The following is a 21,001-nucleotide window of genomic DNA, read 5'->3' as shown; positions in this document are numbered from 1 at the left end:
ACCTTTTCTCCTCACTCCCTTCTGTTTATGTCCCCCTCCTCTTATAACAAAGTTTCTGAAGACCCTTCTAGACCTACAATCCACTTGAAATTCCACAGAAGGGGCAAAGAGGCTGCAAGGCAAGAACAGAAGACTCCATGGTGGGACACACAGTCAAAACAACACTTGTTCGAGAGAAATTTTTATAAAGGAAATACTGATGCAGAAAAACAGAATTCTGTAGGAACGGTACTTTCTCTAAAGGTAACTGATGACAGCATTTACTGTATATGGTTAAAGGCCATTACAATCAATCAAAGAGAACACAAAACATGAATAATAAATAACATTGTTAAAATAACCAGATCTGAAAGTGTTTATTGCATTAAAACACTTAATTAGAACCTATAAAGCTTTTCATTTTATTTACCAGTGTTTTAGGCAGTTTGGTTTTTCCTCCACCTTTATACTGCATCATTCACTGAACATATTACACTGCTTTCTATTTATTATTCTTTCCTTCTGTCATCCAATCACCCATTGTATATACAATTGCTCATTGTATATATTGTACTGGTATTTATTGCACTGGGTTTTTTTTAATAACTCTGTAATCCACCTTGAGCATCAACGAGAAAGGTGGACAATAAACGAAGCAAACAAATAACACAGGAAAACCACAGGAGGGCCAAAAACAGATGCAAGGCCAAGGCAGGCAGGGGAAAAAATGGGCTTTGGACCAAATACTGATATGGCTTCTTGCACAAGCAGAGAAGTTGAAATCTCAAGTGTGGGGTTAGAAAGTGTTGTGACATGACATGACAGCCACCACCTGGACTGTGGCTGCCTGACACTGGCAGATAACTGATTTCACAGCCAAACAGTTTGTGCAGCATCTCGACACTGATGGGTGTGATACAAAGCCTCAGGGAGGATTTAGACAGTAAACTGCCCAAAATTTGACCCACCTGTGTACCCTGGGCTCAGAGAAAACTAGAATCACTTCCTGTCACCTCTTTTGAAGATGCTGTTTGAAAAAGGGGAAGAATGGAGTACTAGAGGTTTAAAAGGCAACAGGTACAGGTAGCTAGCTACCGAGGGATAACTCTAAGAAAATACAAAATTACCATTTCCACACTATTGGAACTGGGAAGCAATGTACTACTGAAACTCCACTTAGGGTGACATTCTAACCTTAAGTGAGGGAGAGAAACACCAGATTTAGATGATGCTCTGAATTATAAATAATATTGCCACTTCTTTTCGAGTCTGTCGCCTCCCTTCAGCTTCCCATCATTAAGGGATGAGGACTGAGAGATGGTGCCCCAGAAAGATAAAAGTACCATCAGGGTTCCCATCACTGTTGGATTCATTAACTAGTCAAGCTGCCTGACAACTCTTACTTGAAAATGGAAACTCTCCCTGTCTTTCTCCAGCTGTGACACGGTGACTGCAACAGGCCCATCACTACCACGGTTCTGCTGCCAGGAGTTTCTGTACTAACAGGAAGGGGAGGCGGAGATGCTGCCTGTATACGGACAAGGGCTCACCACTGCTATGCTATGCCGCAAGAGCTGGTAGGAGAGAAACAGGTACGGTGGACCCTCTGGGCCTAGGAGAATAGTCACACATAAGCCGAGGAAGTGTGGGTTTGCTTGTTCATTTAATACACTTATAAGAGTGGCAAAACACAGAAGGGCATGTCTTGATAGTTTCTAACAACTATAGTGGTCAAACTATTATAACATTAATCAATTGTCTATTTTTTCCCATCTGTTCATTGGTGGAAAAAGTTATATTTAAAGTACATAGCGTATACAAAAATGTCAAATGTGAGCTTTTTTTTTTTAGTTAATGAAGGTAGTGTGGGAAAGCTTACAATATAATAAAAATACTCTACCATTCACTGTCAAAAGGAAAGTCATTTTTTTTCTGTTCCCTACTGCAAAGCCAAAATAGCAATAACGAAATGAACAGTTGCCTCTTAACTCTCAAGTTTTGTCAATGAAAATTAAACTTTAATCCAAATAATCAACTAAGTTTCAGTCAATTAATCGATTGTAGCTTTATCCTCTATTGTATTTTATCCTGCCCTTCATACAGAGAACTTACTGCAGTGTACATGGTTCTCTCCATTTAAGCCTTACAACAACCTTTTGAAGTAGGCTAGGCTAGGCATACTGTCACACAGAGAGCTTCATGAGTATGAAGGTAGGGGTAGGGATATGATTCTAGGCCTTCCCCGGTCCTAGTCTAATCATTACACCATAGTGATAAAGGTAGTCCCCTGTACAAGCACTGAATCATTACTGACCCATGGGGGGACATCGCATCACAACGTTTTCTTGGCAGACTTTGTTACAGGGTGGTTTGCCATTGGCTTCCCCAGTCACCTACACTTTACCCCCACAAAACTGGGTACTCATTTTACTGACCTTAGAAGGATGGAAGGCTGAGTCAACCTTGAGCTGGCTACTTGAACCCGGCTTCCGCCAGGATCGAACTCAGGTCATGAGCAGAGCTTGGGCTGCAGTACTGCAGCTTACCACTCTGCGCCACGGGGCTCTTAGGTAAAGGTAGTCCCCCTGTGGAAGCACTGAGTCATTACTTCCCCAGTCCTAATCTAATCATTACACCATAGTGATTTAATTACTGATTAAGTTTGCAGCCATCCTAACAACCAAACAAGCCATTGAAAAGCATGGATTGTCCAATAATATGTGAAACCCACACATGTACACGCACATTTCTGAAAAAAAGACACAAAAGGATCTGCATGTAAGTAAATATGTGGCACTATGAGTGTGCAAATCCATCCCAGGAAGCAACTGTTTCAAACAGCATGACATCGTAAACCTGAAAATCTCTAAAGAGGTATTCAGCCACTTCTTGCTTAAGTCTTACAGCGCCAATCAGAGAACACTTTTGTGGGAGGAAGCCCCATTGAATAGACTTGAGTAGAATTCTGAGTAGATGTGCTTGGGAATGTTCTCTTAGTTTGTATCTTTGTTTACTTAAAACACCTATTCACCATCTTTTGGTATGACACACACTGACGCAGCTTACAGAATGCTAAAACACAAATACACGAAAACAACAATAGCAATTAGCATTAAAACAACCTCAAGAACAACCATTGGTACCAAGACACTGGAAAACAAATGCACAATGCTTCTGGAAGAGGGTTGCTCACAAGCCTGGAGAAAAATGTCCTGTGCCTTTAAGAGATGCTTAGCACATGCCAATGGGTAGCTCAAGCTTTTCATGGCATAATATCATCCGGTAAGTAACATTAAGCCTCAATTAAAGGGACAAGATGTTTTTTTTTTTCCTCCAAGCAGTTGGTAACCCTAGTGGCAGGCCAAGTGTGGTGGGAAGTAGTACTGTTGCTGCTAGCAGATAGGGTATACTATCATATTATACGACCTAGTTATAGTTAATATTTTCTAGTTTTGATGATCCTATATGCATCTATTTTATAAAACCAAATAAAGATGTGGTGTCGTCATAATAACAAACTTCTAACAGCCATCACAGTTCTCTCTCCAACAGTGAGACACACATTCCAAGAGGAAGCAACCAGAATTACTCCAGGGGCTGCACTCAAATATCTGAGAATTCATATTCACGATCAAGGTCACACCCCCTTTTTTGCTGAGACTGAATTTGTAGGTGTCGAGTCAGATGTCTGCCCAGAAACCCCATCTGCTCTGCCACCACAAACTATTTTATTTTTATGCCATTTATTTTAAGTAATTTCTATATTTATATCAACAAACCCCAAGAAATTCCCCACACCCACCCAACTGACCACAATCAATCCTTCAGAAGCACCTACATAGGATCCGAATGTGAGCCACAGTGCTCTGATAACCACCTCACCTTGCATACTTTCAAGTTGGGCTAACAAATAAAACCAGAGGGGTAGTCCTGCTAGTTTACTGTAAGAACATAAAACAGAAATCCGGTGGCACTTCAAAGACTAACAGCATTTATTTCAGCATGAAGTTTTGCGAGTCACACGTATCTCAGGAAGTGAGTAACGAATCACAGAAGATCATGTTGGAGTGGCTGCTGTTAGTCTTTAAGACGCCACCACAACAACAAATTTAGTAGAGATGATTTAGTGGAGATAACGAAGTAAGAGTGGAGATAACAAAGTTCTCTGTTTCTTGATGGGAAGCTCTTTTGTTGTCCTATAGACAGAGAAAGGCCTATATTTCCAACACAAAGGAGTCAATGAGTCTTACTGTGGCATGGGTGACAAAAGGCAGAAAACCCTAACACACATCAAAAGTAGGCAGGAGGCCTACTTGAGGATAAATGGAGGAGCAAATGCTCTGCCCAGGTTTTAACCAGCTGTCTTGGATATTCCCAATTGTTCCTTCCAGAGAAAGGTGCTCTGTGATCTGCCCTGAGCATCACAATAGACTAGACAACAAATAAAATGTTTGGAACCACTGCTACAATAGGGATGGCTGCTAGCCAGGATTACTAAATGACATTTGGTAACGCATCCCCCTCTTCATTAAAATGAGCATGAGAACAGTTCAGGCACACGCATGCAAACCAAATTGCTTAACCATCCCCTTTGATGCTTTCAAAATGCAAAGGGCTGTGTAAATGTTATATACCATCATTATCTCAGTGTGCTCCATGTGACCTGCCCATTCTAATCAAAACCGTGCCTTGATAATAAACCCCCCTCTCAAGAAACAAGTTTGTCAATGATTCTTTGATGCTCTCTTCAACAGGTTAGACATAGAAAGCTGTCAGACTATGCATCGTGTATAGGAAACATGGCCTGTGCTTTCATGAAGCTTTGAAAGGCTGGGGACAATGTACTGCCAGCTGTAGTTTCCCATTATGATGGTATACATCCAGAGTCAAGTCACAGAAATTCTTAAGTCTTTCAGAGCAGTGACACCCACTTAAAACACACACAAAAAGACTGGAATCTGGCGCAGCACATTTTTTCTTTAAAAAACCTGGATGACATTGGGTATGCTGCAAGTGTGTATGAAAAAGTTTGAGAAAAATGTGCCACGTGATTGATTCAGGAAAAGGGAGAAATTAGGAGAAAAACAGAATTTGGGAAAAGAGGGGGAAAGGAGGGATGCTGAGGGAGGAGAAAATAGTAATGAAGCATGAAAAGACAGAGGGGTACGAAGAAAAAAATCAAGAGGAAGGGAAGGGTGAGAGAGACAGGATGGTGGCAGCTAGGCCAAAGCACTTGGGTTCCGTTCAGGAATGCCTGCCATTCCACAATCTGTGCCCACACGTCCGTCCGTCGCAGGCCTGTCCACCCACCAGGAAGGGGAAATTAAAACCATCCTTTCTGAATACAGCAAAAAGCAACTGGGAAAAAATAAGATGACAGTTCAAACCAACGGGAACCAGGGATTAAGTTTAAGAACCCCTAGATCAGGGGAGCACAAACAAGGTGGGGAGGAAGGCTCGACCATATGGCTAGCTTTGTTCATGAAATCCTCATTAGAGGCCTATAAGGACACAAAAGTGGCTTTTGCTGTTTCCGGTCCCTGATGCCCTGTGGGGAACCTTTAAGACTTGGGTTATCTGCTTTCACTGCCAGGCTGAGACTGTGCAATTAACTGATGAGATTTATGGGGGTTACAGAGGAAAAAGGAGTTCATATAACACACTTGCTATGTGTATATGTAAGCACAAGTGGCAGCCTTTAGTAAAGGCCAGGAAGCACAACTAGTATTGTCAACTGTTGCAGCTAGCTGGGGTGAGAAAGCCAGTCTGACGTAACCAGTTGCACAAATAGTAAGCCTCCATAATGGGGAATAGTTACCAAGGATCTTATTTATCCTACACATTTTTATCCAGCCCTTCTTCCAAGAAGCATAAATTGTTCTGTGTTCCTCCATTTTACCCTGAAAACCATCACTCTGTAAGGTAGGTTAGACTGAGAAAAGTTTCAGGTAGGCAGCCATGTTGGGCTGCAGTAGAACAGTAGAATTTGGAGTCCAGTGGCACCTTTAGAGACCAAAAGATTTTCAGGGCACGAACTTTCAAGAGTCAAAGTTCTCCTCTTCAGATACCTTGAAAATCTGGCTTGTCTTTAAGATGCTACTAGACTCAAAATCTTGCCAGGCAGAAAAGAATGACTAGTTCAAGGTCAGTCAGCCAGGCTTCATGACAGAGTGGAGGTCTGAACCTCAGTCTCTCAGATTCTAGTCTGACGCTAATCACTGCATCACACCAACTCTTTTCAACACCCACCACTGGTTTTCAGCTGTAGTGGAAATTTTGCCCCCCCAAATTACACATGAGTAGATATCCTATCCTTCCTTCAAGGAGCATATGATCTCTCACTATTCTGTGAGGTAAATTAGGCTGACAAAGCCTGACTGTCCCAAGGTCACTGCAAGGTCCAAGAGAAGGATACAAAGCACAGGCCTCCCTAGGCCAAATTCAACTCTTTAGCATCTACACTTTGCCAGTTCCCAGAGTCACCTCAGACCAGGGCTGTCAATCCAGCCATTGGCCTAGAATAAAAATTCTGTCAATTCAAATCAGCACAGCTCTAAATCTGCAAGTGGGAACTGCCAACTGTGTCAAGTGGTCAGCTATTTTGGCCCCTTCCCCTCTGTCTGGGTGCCAAGAGAATCAACATACTACAAGCCCTGGTGAGTAAAAGAGTTCTCTAGGATACGCTAATTTTATCCAGTGCCTCAGAGCCTGTGAAGAGGAGAAGCAGCTTCCTTCAGTGCACTTGGACACTGTGCCCCCAACACCTGGAGAAGGAAGGTAGAGAGCCATGTAAGTCACAATTAGCACTGACTGGTTTGACAGCTTAGGGCCAAGGCTTGAATTAGTTGGTTTTACACTGTTTTGTAACATTTGTTTTAGTCCTTTCTCAGGAACCAAGAGCTAGCTATGTATACAAGTTGCTGCCGTTCATGTCTCAAAAGAGACTTGATACTCATGGCACAGAACTCTCTGGGAACAGACTGACCTGAATAACTGAGAGTTGGAGAAGTATCTCTGTGTGTTGAGGAAGTCTGAAGACTCCCCTATGATATCTAACAAATAGTTAATTTTCAGTGAAGGCTTTGGTACATACTGCTTTCCCTCTTTCGCTTAAGCATGTTCAAGCGGAAAGAATGTATATTCTCCCCTGTTCCTCCCAGCGCCCATCTCCTCTTTGTCTCCTTGGGTCAAATTTTAGTTTGTAAGCTCCTCGGGGAAGGGATGTGCTGTTTTGTACTTCTGCAAAGAGTCATGAGCATTGATGATGCAATATTACATCCTAAAGCAGTGAAACTGGGACCAATGCTAAAAAAAAATCACTGCTTCTTATAGGAAAGGTGTTATAGGAATGGACTGCCACATTCAAATCTCTTTGCTTCTTTAACTAACTGCCCCAATGCATACCTGAAGTGCTGCTGCCCCCTTTAAAAAAACACAGAGCATGTCATCCACGATGGGTGCAGTTAATGCAAGGCTAAGCACCGATCCCACCCCCAGGACAAGCAAGACGGAGCTTGCACGCAGCTGATTTTTTCCCCTCACTGAACTGGATCTGGGGTTAATTTTCCAACTGCACTCAGCTGTCCTCTGCCCAACCCTTTTTCTATTGAAGAAGGAAACATTCTCACTTAAAACTTAATGCACTGAAATTAACCCTGAGCAATACCCCACTAGGGGACTGTTTCAGTTGGAGAAGAGAAAGAAAAGAGAAGAAAAAGTAATGACTACTGATCCTAGCTTAGGGAGATGTGGATGCTGGTGCTGCCCACCCCCCTTGAGTCAGCTGCTGCTTTTTGAAGGGAAGTGATTACTCTAAATAGACTGGCCAAAAACCTCCTGGAGCTTTGTACTACTGCACTAGAGAATAGGGATTTTTTTAAATCTTGAACGTGATTCTGATTAAAATATACTAATGATAATTGCCTGGATAGAATTTAGCTGAGTCTTTAGCTAATAAATTCTACGGACCACCACTGAAGGAGTAATGAACTACAGCTGTTAGAATCAAAGCCCATTTCTAGGTCAAGGCGAGTCTGGGAGAGGCTAGGGAGGATGATCTCTACTGGGAAAAGCAATACCTAACAGGAAACAAGCAAAGAAACCCCCGGGGCAGTTTTTATTAATCTTCTACATTACTGGAGTACTCCTAAATCTGGATGAGGGGAAGGGTATTAAAGCCCATGTGTCTTTGGTGCTTCTTCGTTAATGCTCAGATGGATCCCACAGCTCTTTTAAGAAAATGTTCTAGAATCACAAGCTTATATACTATTCCCACCCCCCACATACATATTGGCCATTTCCACACATGTTGAATAATGTACTTTCAATACACTTTAGTTATCCTTTAGAAGTGGATTTTTTGTTCCACACATGGAAAATCAGTTATAAATGTTCACTAAAGCGTATTGAAAGTGGATTATCCAACGTGTGTGGAAGCAGCCATTATCCCCTCACATATACAGATGTAGCAAGCAACAAAGAATCATCCAGGTTCACCCCCGAAGTACAGCCGACTCAAGTGTGAAACAGGAGAAACATTCACATTTGGATTGCAGCAGCATTCAAAGTTGCTTAAATGAAGGCATTAAAAACTAAGAAAATCTGGAGGGAGGTGAAGATAGAAGAGCAAGAGCAGCACTCAGGCAGGAGGACACTGCCAGCAATCTGGCTTGAACTCCAGGGACAAGCAGTCAAGACCCAAGTTTCAATGAAGAGACCCACTGTGGTCCACAATCTATAAAGAGCTGGTCTTAAACCAACTTGTGTTTGTATTTAACTCTCAGTTCAGCCAAGAATTCACAGAGTAGTTTCTGGATTCTCAGCCTCAATTATCCATGGGAATAAAGTGAGAACAGCAGCACTCTATCTTTGTAGAGTCAGGGCCCGTTCAACAATCTAGCAACCCCAGCAGCCACTTGGGGTTTCACAGACTGTGCTGCTGCTGCCTGGATCCACAGCATCCAGAGATGCTGGCAGTGTCTTGAGAACTGGTCAATTGCGGCATGGGAGATGGCAGCAAAATATCCTGGAATGGCTGAGTAACATTACGGCGATGTATTAAGAGTGACGCTCTTCTCAGCAAACATGTATTCCCAAATTCATGTTGCCAAGTTAATACTCATGATGAGCAAGGATTTGCAAGGGAGAACATGGATGCTTTTGTGCGTGTGCGTGTAGACACACTTAAGCCTACGCTGCTCTTTTTTTATTCCCTGCAACTCCTTCTCTTCTGCCAGGCCATTCTCTCCTCAATTTCTAGGCAAATACAGGCATTACTATAAGCACCACCCAAATTTCCTTCGCTGATAGCTGGATGTTGTTTTATGATCATACATTTGCTAACGCTCATATGGAGTGTGTGTGTGTGTGTTTACACTAGAAAAATAGCATGGGAGAAAAAAATGAAACTCTTCCTTCCCAGCACTACAATCCCAATTCCCCCTTCTCCTGCAATTGTTTTTAAAAGAACTGTATTAAACGTTGTACAGATTTGATCACAGATCCCCAACATCTTGCCCGGTTTGTCTCTTACAACTGGCCTATTAGCTTACAGTGGTATTAGGTTGACATGTCACTGGGAATGTTGTTGTGGATTTTATTACCGTCACATGAAGAATGTATGAGGAAAACCTCTGTCCAATGAATTGGCAAGCTTTGGCCAGTCACACACACTCAGCCTAACCTACCACACAGGGTTGTTGTGGAGGTACAATGTAAGCTGCTTTAGGTTCCCAGTGAGGAGAAAGGTGGGGCATCAATGAGGTAAACACAATAGATGTTTTGATCTTTCTGTACAAAGAATTAGATTAAACAATATGAGGTGGGAGCAGCATCTGGATTCTTTTGGTCTAGAAACAAGGCTTCGTCCACATCAATGAAGATGATCCAGGGAGCTGCAGCATCTTCCCTTCCAGGGACACTGCGGTCCCCAACTGGCTCCCAGACCAGCTTCCCGATTAACTAAAACTTAGAAGCCTCCCAAAACTTATGATGCCTCCCAAGTCATCCCCAATCCTGCACATCCTTTTTGCAGCTAGCTGCCGCAAGCCAAGACACCCTCATCCAGATCCATTTCTCTGGCCTTTAGTTCCCAGCCTTCCTTGCCTGGACTCTCTTCCCATATGTTCCTCCTAATTTTAGATTACCAGCCCTGGAAATCCTGTGCCCCTCGAGCCAATGGTAAAGATCCAAATTCTATATTCAAACTATTCATTACAAACTGCATTTTCCGTGGGCCAGATCACATTTTCCAGTATTAATCCAATGTACAAATTCACATAATTCAAATATTTTTAAAGGCGGAGACATGGGGTCAAGAGGAAAGACAAAGAGGGCTGAAGACAAAAGTTACAATATGTGAAAATGGAAACCTTCTTCAGAAGGTTTTGCCGTGTTTTGCCGTTTTCCAAACATTCTGGCATATCCATGAGGGTGAGAAACTTGGGTTGTTTTTTAAAAAAGGGCGAGAAAGCAAGCAGAGACTGCAAAGGATCCAATTGCTGCATCAAAGCTAGAATTCTGCATAGACGGAGCCACATGAAAAAAACAGGGTTTCTCACCTGTAACTGTTGATCATCGAGTCTCTTCTGTGCAGACACACATTGGGACTGCGCAGGCGCAGGCCAGCCGCGGAAAAGATTTTTCTAGCTTTTAGAGATGTGAAGGGGACGTTCGGATCCACCGCGCATGCGCGTCGGTGTTCCCGCCAATTTTGAATGCATATATATCCGAACGTCCCCGGCATTCCCTCAGTTCAACCAAACACTCACAGCGGGGCAGGCAGGAGGGAATGTGTGTCTGCACAGAAGAGACTCGACGATCAACAGTTACAGGTGAGAAACCCTGTTTATCGTCTTCGTCCTTCTGTGCAGCCCCACATTGGGAGAGTAACTAGCATCTCACCAATGGGGGCGGGTGTGAGTGTCTACTTGAACAAGGACTGCAGGACAGCTGTGCCAACAGCCGAGTCACGTCGTGCATGCACATCCACAGAGTAATGCCGGATGAAAGTGTCTGCAGAGGACCATGTCGCAGCTTGGCAGACGTCCTGGAGCGGCACCCCTCGCAGGAAGGCAGCAGAAGCAGCTTGCGCTCGAGTGGAATGAGCGGTAACCAACAAAGGGCATTGGACTCCAGCATGCCGGTAGCAAAGTTTAATCGTAGACACAATCCAGCGAGAGATGGACTGGGCAGAAGCAGGTGAGCCCTTGCGAGGGCCAGAGTAACACACAAACAGGGCAGGAGATTTCCTGAAACATTTGGTGCGGTGCAAATAAAACAATAAAGCACGCTTTACATCCAATGTGTGTAGAGCTCGTTCCCCTGGGGATGAGGGTGTTGGAAAAAAGGAAGGGAGGAACACCTTTTGCTGTAGGTGAAATCTTGAGACTACCTTGGGCAGAAACTCCATGCTAGTGTGGAGCATGACAGTACCAGGGAAAAACTGCAGGAAGGGAGGGTCACACTGCAGGGCAGACAGCTCCCCAACACGCCTAGAGGACGTGATTGCCACCAGGAAAGCCACCTTCTGAGTGAGCAAAGGTAGGGGACAAGAAGATAGAGGCTCAAAGGGCTGGAGCATCAGTTGGGAGAGAACCAGGGAGAGACTCCATTGTGGAATGGGATGGGCCCTAGGAGGGAAGGTCTTGAACAGGCCCTTCAGGAACTGCTTGGAAAGCCAGTGAGTAAAAACTGTCTTCCCATCAATCTGCTCATGGAAGGCAGAGATTGCAGCCATGTGGACCTTAACACTGGAAAACGCAAGGCCCTGGGAGCAGAGTTCCAGGAGGTAGTCCAGGATGACAGGAAGCGGGCAATTAAAGGGAGAAACCCCCTTCAGGGCCAACCACCGGGAGAAACGTGACCACTTCCTCTGATAGGACAACCTGGTGGACGGTTTCCGGGCATTCAAGATCACCCCAAGCACTCCAGAAGAGAGGCTCACTCCTGGTTGCCCAGAAGCCAGGCAGACAGATTCAGTACAGCCACATCATGATGCCACACCCCGTCCCTGGTTAAGAGGTCCGGGGCGTGAGGCAGGGGGAGGCATCGCCCCTGGGACAGGGAAAGTAAAAGGGGGAACCAATCCTGGCGAGGCCACCGAGGGGCAACGAGAATACAGTGGGTTCGGAAGGCCCTGATCCTGGAAAGAACCTTGTACAGGAGCGGGAAGGGCGGGAAGGCATAAAAGAGCCCTGGGGACCAAGGTATTTGGAAGGCATCCCCTAGGGAGTGGCGGCCAATGCCGGCCCGGGAGCAGAACAGCGGGGCCTGTTTGTTGCGGGCAGTGGCGAAGAGGTCGACCAAAGGCGTGCCCCATGTGCGGAAAACCTGGTCGAGGTAAACCCTGTTTAGGGACCACTCGTGCTGAGGCAGAAACACCCTGCTCAGTGCATCCGCCGAGGTGTTGAGATCCCCGGCAATGTGCATGGCTCTGGGAAGGACGTTGTTGACCATGGCCCAATTCCATAGAGTCGTTGCCTCCTTGCAGAGCTTGAGCGAGACCATTCCTCCCTGCTTGTTGAGGTAGTAGCAGGCCGTGGTATTGTCCGACAGGACCTGAACCCTCCTGTTCCGAATGGCATCTGCAAAAGAAGCGAGGGAGTAACGGATCGCCCTAAGCTCAAGAAGGTTGATATGCATGGATGCCTCAGATGGGGACCAGATGCCCTGAGCCGAAAGCTGTCCACAGCGCCCTCCCCATCCCAAGTTGGAGGCATCGGTATAAACTGTGACCTCAGCTAGGAAGGGGCCGAAAGGACAACCTTCAGACAGGTTTCCAGGGACAGTCCACCAGGCCAGAGAGCGCAGCACCACCCTGGGGATGGAAAACCTCTGGTGCTGACCCATGGTGAGGGGGTTGTACCTCCGGACAAACCAGTTTTGCAGAGGCCTCATACGCAGGCGCGCAAAGAAAACCACCCCTGTGGAGGAGGCCATAAGGCCCAACAGTGTCTGAATCAAAAGGGCCGTCTGGTACCGGCAATGCATAAAATGCCGGGCTAAAGCGGAAAGCCTGGCCAACCGGTCTGGGGGCAGGTAGGCTCTGCCCAGCAGGGAATCGAAATGGACCCCAATAAACCTAATGGCCATGCCCGGGGCCAGGATAGACTTATCCCCATTAACCACCAAGCCCAACCTAGCCAGCACGGACAAAGTGAGGGCAATATGGGCCTGGAGAGAGTCAGGCGAGGGTCCCACCAGGAGCCAGTCACCAAGTGGCGGCGATCCTCGGGGAGATCGGAAAGGTAAGAGGACAGCCGTTTCCAGAGGAACAGATTGTAGGACCCCATTATGGCCTGGAAGTTGGCAATACGGAATCCCAAAGACGCGGACGAGTAGAGTTTCCTGCCCATGCCATCCAGCTTTCTGCCTTCTCGGTCCGCCGGGGCCGACGAGGAACCGGAACGGAACCAAGCCTGACCCTCCTCAGCCACGATGGACGAGGGTTTCGGATGACTGAAGAGGTACGGGCAATCATCCTGCTTTAAACGGTAGTACCTCTCTACCTTCTTTGCCGTCGCGGACACGGACGCCGGTGTTTGCCAGAGCGCGAGAGCGCTGTCAACAAAATCCTCCACAGGGGGAAACGCCAACGACGCGGGGGACCCGGAATACAGTGCCTCCAGCAGCTTACTCTTGGGCTTGGAGGTTGTGGAGGAGACGTCTATCTCCAGCGCGGCGGCCATCCGCATCATTTGCTCGGAGAACAGCCTGTAGTCGTCATTCGGGGACGACGAACGGGGCCCACCCACGGTGTCATCCGGGGAAGGATCAGAGGCCGCGTCCGAAGAGCACTCTGACGGGGACGCCAGACCTTCCTCATCCTCGGAATCTGAAAACTCCGGCGAGGTTTGCGTCGGAACCAAAGACCGGTGAGCGGTCGGGGCCGACGGACAAGCCGCAGGAACCGACGGTCGCAGAGGCAAGCCAGGAGGTGGAGGAGCGGATGCCGGGAGCCCGACTGGCTGAGCCGGAACGGAAACCATCGGAATCGAAGGATGCTGCAGGAAGGGCAGCGACTGCTGGAACCACGCCACAAAATCCTGCCAGGAGGTCATGTTCCCAATCCCCGCGACAGGCTGACAAGGGGGCAGAGGAGCAGGCACCGGGGCAGGCCAGCGAAGAGGCATCGGAACCGACGAGGTAGACGGCAATGGAACGGAGGCCTCCGAAGGCGCCGGGGCGGAAGGCAGGGAACGTTCGAATGACTGGAACGGTTCCGTGAAAGACGGGAACGGCACGAATTCCTCGGGAACCGACGGAGGAGGCGTGCAAGGAGGAGACGGGGTGTGGAGACTCACCACATCGTCAGGGATCAGGACCGGTCCAGATGGAGTACCAGGTTGCACAGTCGGAGCCGGGGATAAAGTACGGCCCTTGGCCCTCGATTTCGTCTTGGCCTTCTTGGGCTGGGGTTCCGAAGCAGCCTCTGCGGCCGAAGGCTTGGAGGAGGACTTCGGCTTGGATGCGGAACGCTTCTTGGCCTTCCGGTCGGAAGGACGATCCCCGGAACCGGAGTCAGGTCGGGCCTCCGGAACGGGTTGCCCCGTCGGTTCCGTGGGGAGCTCCTCTGGCGACTTACGAGACGGCGCCGGCGACGGAGCGGCAGAGCGGGGTCTATCTCCCGAAGAGCCCGATGGCTTGGGGGGGAGAAGGTTAGCATCCCACAAGAAGGCACGGAGCCTGGCCTTCCGATCACTCCTTGCCTTCGGAGTGAAGGACATACAGATGGAGCAGCGCTCGACAACATGCCCTTCGCCCAAGCAGATGAGGCAGAGCTCATGGCCATCCGAGTGCGTCATTTTAGTGCCGCACTTAAGACACTTCTTAAACAAAGAAGTTTGGGACATAACGAACGGTATCTCCCACCGACAAGGGGAAAAAATACCGACTAGAAGATCACGATCCAAAAACTCCGAAGAGACGCTGAGAGAATAAACGCTAGACAATAGAACCTTTTCGTATGGCGGCGAAAAAGGAACTGAGGGAATGCCGGGGACGTTCGGATATATATGCATTCAAAATTGGCGGGAACACCGACGCGCATGCGCGGTGGATCCGAACGTCCCCTTCACATCTCTAAAAGCTAGAAAAATCTTTTCCGCGGCTGGCCTGCGCCTGCGCAGTCCCAATGTGGGGCTGCACAGAAGGACGGAGACGATCCAAAGGTTTGATTGTGATATAATATAGGGCAACTATACTAACAGTGTCGCCTTTATTATTTTACCTCCTTACTTGGGATTAGATGCAACTAAAATGTCAGGTGTAAACTAAAGTTGTTAGAGCAATTTGCTTCACTCACTGTCTTATTAAAGTCATTTTATTCTCTCCTATGCTATTTCCCTGTAATAAAGAAGCAAATCTGGAGTCTGATGCTTGCGGCTTCAACTAACAAGACGTAGGAAAGATGCTCACAGATTTACAAGGATAAAAGTATGTCTACAGGGTTGAGGGGTGTAGTTATAAATGCAAGGTTTTTACATTTCATCTGCTTGGAGAGAAGGGAAATGCTACAACTTGAAGATGACCAAATTAATAAAATCAAAGAGTTGTAATCAGGCAAACCATTCTACCCCCTTGCACCATCCATCAGCCTTCCAATGCAGTCCTGGGCATGTGCTACAGAGCTGCAGACAGTGTGCTAAGAAAAGCCAAAATTCTACAGCTGGTATAAATTATGCATCTTTGCCCATATTTTGCCCATATACTACTTCTGCCTGTTTAAAGTGCCATCAAGTCACAACTGACTTATGGTGACCCCGCAGGGTTTTCCAGGCAAGAGAACGGAAGTGTTTTGCCACTGCCTGCTTCCACAACCTATTTTTATATTTGCTGCTAATGTTATTGAATGTTTTTGCTTGCATAGTTTTGAACTTCTATCTGTAACAATGAGGGTTAGAAATGTAGGGGCTTTTGCACCTAAACACAAGCTGCGATTTACTGAAAACTACATACACCTCCATGGATTTCACAGGAGTGCCTGGGGGGGGAGACATATTTTTTATCTCCTATATCTTCCCCCTTAAGGATTGCAAAAGCACTGCTGATGCTTATACAGAAATGTTGCTACTTACTTTTTCAAGGGCTCAATGACTGTCTTTTGGATCTGGTTCACCTGTTGGAAGAAGAAAAAATGTTAAAAATAAATGTGAGGAGGAAGGCTGTTTGAATTATGACTGTATTAATGAAGGAGGATTACAACAGGACCACAACACAAATAATAATTATGGCTAAGTGCTCAGGGGCAGAAGTTGGATTCCCAGGGCAGAAAACTCCTCTCCACTCCATTACCTTTAGCAAGTTCTGCCATGTGGTAAGCATCAAATGTTTCCCTTGACTTTGGCCCATCCACTCCCCAACTGACAAAGATAGCCTATGAGGTGCAGGTTGTAATGCAGACCCTTCAGATAATGGCTTGATATCACAAAGGTTGAATCACTGCACGGCTAACTAATTCACAGGCAGGACCCCACAGTCTATCTAAGGCAGGAGGACTGGGACTCTGTATTGACAAGTTCGTATACTCTGTACTTAGAAGTTCTCAGGTCTATTACAGGACCATATTATTCAAATGTGTATAAATTTACCTAGCTTGCATGAATTTAAATGAATCTGATAGCTGGTCAACTAGAAGCTTTATATAGCACATGCCCTTGTTTTTTCAGTGTGCCCCCTCCCATGGTCAGAGTGGCTTTGGCGTAAACAGACAAGACACCAATTTCTACAATCTGGGAGCCAAAACACACGTTAAGAAATTTCTAGGTTCAGCACGTGTTCTCTTACCTCAAGGTTTGCTGGGATCTGTAGGCGTCCTGGAAGCTTAAAGTAGGCGTCCTGGAAGCTTAAAGATCTGTAGGTGTCCTGGAAGCTTAAAGTCCTGGAAGCTTAAAGGATCTGTAGGCGTCCTGGAAGCTTAAAGGCGTCCTGGAAGCTTAAAGCTTAAAATACAGGCGCCTGTATTTCCCTTCCCCTTTTTGCTGCTCTGTAAATGCTAAACTTTAAGCTTCCAGGATGCCTACAGATCCCGGCAAACCTTGAGGTAAGAGAACACGTGCTGAACCTCGGTATTTCTTAACGTGTGTTTTGGCTCTGGGGCTCATCCCAGAACTGGTGATTTCATGGTCAGGGATTGGTTGGCAGCTTTTAAGCAGCTTGGCCAGAGTGGAACTACAACCTCTCTCTAAAGAAGAAAATTTGGAAAGATAAATGGAATCCACATGTCTCAGACAGAAAAAGCTGTATCCTGCCATGATATGAACACTGTGGGTCACAAAGAAAAGCAAGCCGCTTGATGGAATAAGGCCCAACCAAATCATGAACTGTCTTCAGAGTTTTAATCTTGGTAATTTTTTTTTAAAAGTGCATAGAGTGTAAAAATCCTGAAGGATGCACCCATGGCTGGACACCAGATTCTTTAGTATGCAATATGATCACAGTCATGCATGCTTGTATGCCCTCTGGTGCATGATAGTAAGTTCTGGTGACAAGTAAGTTCTGGTGACACAGATCTCAGGCCCCTTTCAGAACAGATAAACAAAAGGGAATGTACATAAACAGAGTAGACAAAACTGGAAAGACACAAATGTTACCTTCTCCTGGTTGAAAGAATCCATTCTTTTCATTGCAGTGTCCAAAGCTGTCACCATCTCAAGAAATGTAGGGTCTTGCTCACAGAGTGGGTTAGACAGTAAGTCAGAGGAGATTTTCACAGCTGACTTTGACATTGCTGTAGTTGAGACAGAGCCCAGGAAGAGAGTTGTACTATTTTCCCACTTATAAACAATTAATACCACACTTACACTGACTGTGGACTATTATTGAACAATTCATTTTTAAGATGGCATTTGTCTAACATGTATGCAACTTTCCCCTTGACTGGTTCATGGTTTTGTCTGCATCATGCAGAGAGCTCCTGGTCAGTTACTGGAGAACAGAGCACCTGTGTCTTCACGTTGTTCCTAAAACTTTACCAGGGTAACACCATGTGGAGAGACTAGATAGACATTAAAAACAACCCGGTGTAATGTGCGTGCAGCCAGGCTTCAGGTACCTATTGGCAAAATTAATGACAATAATGATCATGTTTTGGTTCTTTATGATATTCAAAGTACTTCACAAGCATTACCTCAGTCACAACTGCTTTGTATGGCAGGCAAACCTTACCTCCATATTGGTTGAGTGTAGGGGGGAGAGGGGATCCCTAAGGCTGATAGAAAAAAGTGGCATGCTTAAGGTCATTTAGTGAATTCATGGCAGAGGCAAGATTTGAACTGGCTCCGTCTCTTAGCCAATATGCTACACACAAGTCCAGTAACACCTTAAGACTAACCAACTTTACTATAGCATAAGCTTTCGAGAACCAAAGTCTCTTGAGGATGGCCTTGCCCACAGCTGCGTCCTTTCTGGAGTTTACATCAATGGCATAATGCTTGATGAATGTGGATGGCATAGACCAGGTGGCCGCCTTACATAATTCCACTAACGGGATGCCCAAGTTGAAGGCTGATGAGGTGGATTCAGCCCTTGTAGAGTGCGCTCTTATGTGCAATGGGCATGGCTGTTTAGATTGATCATAACAATCCTTAATGAGCCAAACTATCCAATTTGAAATGGTCTGTGCAGTGACCTTCAGATCCTTTGGGGGCCCTTTAAACAAGACAAAGAGATTAGGGTCATTTCAGAAAGGAACTGTCCTGTCTAAGTAGAAGCACAAAGCCCATTTAATGCCAAGGGTGTGCAAAAGTCTCTTGTGCTTTTTTGGAGGCCCTTGCCTTGGAGGGTTTCGTTAACAATAGAAGTGGCAGGAGGATGGGTGAACAAGAAACCTGATCCTTCTTGTTTGATTTTATACATATTGTCCAGCTTTTCTGTCATTGCTGGGGTCGAGGCTGGTCTGGATCACACATCTTTGGTCATGTCAAGCATGCTTTGCATTATCGGAAATGGCCACCAGTCCAGCCACTTCTGAATGCAGGACCTTGAAGACCAGATTCGAACAGGTTGGAGCAGAGCAGGTCACCTTGATGTCCAGAGATCTCGACATTCGGACTAACTGCTTGGTGTACAAATGGAGAACCTCACTCAGGGACACAATAGACTCCTCAGTAAGGAATTCTGGTGGAGATGGTTCTAAAGCAAAATCCGATCCAACATCGGAGTCATCATCCGATTGAGTAGTGTGATTCAATGTTGGTTCTAGAACAGCATTGTCTTCTGGAATTATGGCTGGAACCCATGAAGGTTTAGTTTTGCCTCTCGGTTCCAAGTGAACTGAAACAAAAGGGTCTTTGTCTTGGAAGAAGCAATGAGGGGGCGGGTAAATGCACAACGAAGCTTCAAACCCGTATGCATAGTAATGGTACAGGGAGCCATATGGAGAGTAAAGGAACCAACAGCATCTATGGTGAGGAGACAGTTCCAAGCAAATGTCATTCTCAGATGGAACTGAGGAACCCCTCTGTCTTTATCCAGGCCATATTGGTGACGGCAGCAATGGAGAAATGGATGTAGACTGTTCTATGATTGCTGGAATCTCACCCTCTGAGAGGGATGGAACTGAAGCAGAACATTATCTGGGCGTTGGAGACAGTTCCCTGGGGATACTCGATGCAACTGAAATATTCAGAGCTCTTTTGTGACTTAGAAGCTGATGTTTTATCAGCATGCTTCAACTTCAGCTTAGCCTTTTTTGTAGGCAGCTCTAACTGGCACTGAGGTGGAACCAACAAAGGCGTGGCTAGAACCAACTAGTTTTTCTGGGCGGTGATAGGCCCTGAACATGCCAGATGAACTGAGGAGGCCCATTCTGGAAGCTGTGGTCCGTTATCTGCGGCATTAAGATCAGAGTCAGTAGAACCCTTCAGAGCTGACTCCCAAAGAACTGCTTTAAGTCACAATGGCCTTTCATGGCACGTTTTGAGTGTAAACTGTTTACAGACCACACACTGCAAGGTATCATGGCGCTTGCCCAGACAAACAAGGCATTTGTCATGCCCATCCAATTGGGCTATCTTTGTTCCACAATGTGAACACTTCCTGAATAAGGCATTTGATGATGTGGAGCAGAGAGAAGACATGTCCTTCAGCAGCAGCGGCAAAAGAGAGGGAGCTGCTTACCCCACCTTTTATAGTGGCTGGCCGGTACATGCACAGTTTCCATGTGGGACTGCACAGAAGACACAATCAAGAACTGAAGCTTTTCTGCTTCACCTCTCCCATCTCCTGACTGGGATATAAAGGTTCAGGGATCTCCTCCCTGTATCTGAAGAAGAGAGCTCTGACTCTTGAAAGCCTATACCCTGAAAATCTTGTTGGTCTCTAAAGTGCCACTGGATTAAAATTCTGCTGTTCTACTGTAGACCAATATGGCTATCTACCTTCACAGCAGTGGTTTTTTTTTTCAGCAATCACCAAAATGTCTCAATATTTTCACTGGAAAAACTGAAAAAAATCCTTGAAGGAACAACTGCCAGAAGGCAGAGGGCTGCCTAGAGAACCAAACCTAGGCAAATAAGCAGCAAGGTGGTCTACCTTAAAATGGATTCAAATTCCAGTGGTTGTGCCCTCCACTGTTGTCACCTTCAGCTAATTTAAGCCACTTTCACAAGAAATGTTTTGTTCCCCTTAATAAAAATCACATAGATAAATACCAAACACCTTTAAAAAAAAACCTACTAATGTCTCAATGCTCCAAGGAGCCCTATTCCCTATGAGGGAAGCCAGTAATTGCCATGTTATCAAATTTTTATCAAATCCTCCTTGAGACAAAGAAGGCAACTCCTGACTGAACATACAAAATAAGACAAAGTCTGTTCACAAGAAAGGAACAAATTGTGCTGCTCATATCATTTTAACCTTACCACATTTCTAGGAAGTATTTAAATTTAAAATGGCTGCTTTCTGTATCATATGCTGCATCAACCACATCCACAAGTGAAAACTTTGTGAAAAACCTTTAGACCCTCTAAAGAGGTCCATAAAAATACCAGAAAGTATAATCTCCCTACTGAATATACATATT

General features: G+C 45.9%; 1 protein-coding gene and 1 long non-coding RNA gene across 3 annotated transcripts in view; one reads left to right on the top strand and one right to left on the bottom strand.

Moving 5' to 3' along the window:
• The window catches only part of BIN3 (bridging integrator 3), a 114,932-nt gene that overhangs the window by 27,920 nt on the left and 66,011 nt on the right, over positions 1-21,001 (bottom strand). For both annotated transcript variants that reach the window (XM_054998206.1, XM_054998207.1), the window contains 2 exons: positions 17,571-17,707; positions 16,056-16,096 (listed from right to left, as the gene is read on the bottom strand). In XM_054998206.1, coding sequence (XP_054854181.1) covers positions 16,056-16,096; positions 17,571-17,707 — 178 coding nt within the window. The remainder of the gene's footprint in view (positions 1-16,055; positions 16,097-17,570; positions 17,708-21,001) is intronic.
• LOC129342438 (uncharacterized) overlaps positions 6,682-21,001 on the top strand; it is a 36,980-nt gene continuing 22,660 nt past the window's right edge. The window contains exon 1 of the long non-coding RNA XR_008598217.1: positions 6,682-6,768. This is a non-coding gene — a long non-coding RNA (uncharacterized LOC129342438). The remainder of the gene's footprint in view (positions 6,769-21,001) is intronic.

Source organism: Eublepharis macularius, chromosome 14, assembly GCF_028583425.1.
Source record: "Eublepharis macularius isolate TG4126 chromosome 14, MPM_Emac_v1.0, whole genome shotgun sequence".
Taxonomy (NCBI): Eukaryota; Metazoa; Chordata; class Lepidosauria; order Squamata; family Eublepharidae; genus Eublepharis; species Eublepharis macularius.
The sequence above is the reverse complement of the archived record's forward strand: the minus strand, read 5'-3'. Positions and strand labels throughout refer to the sequence as shown.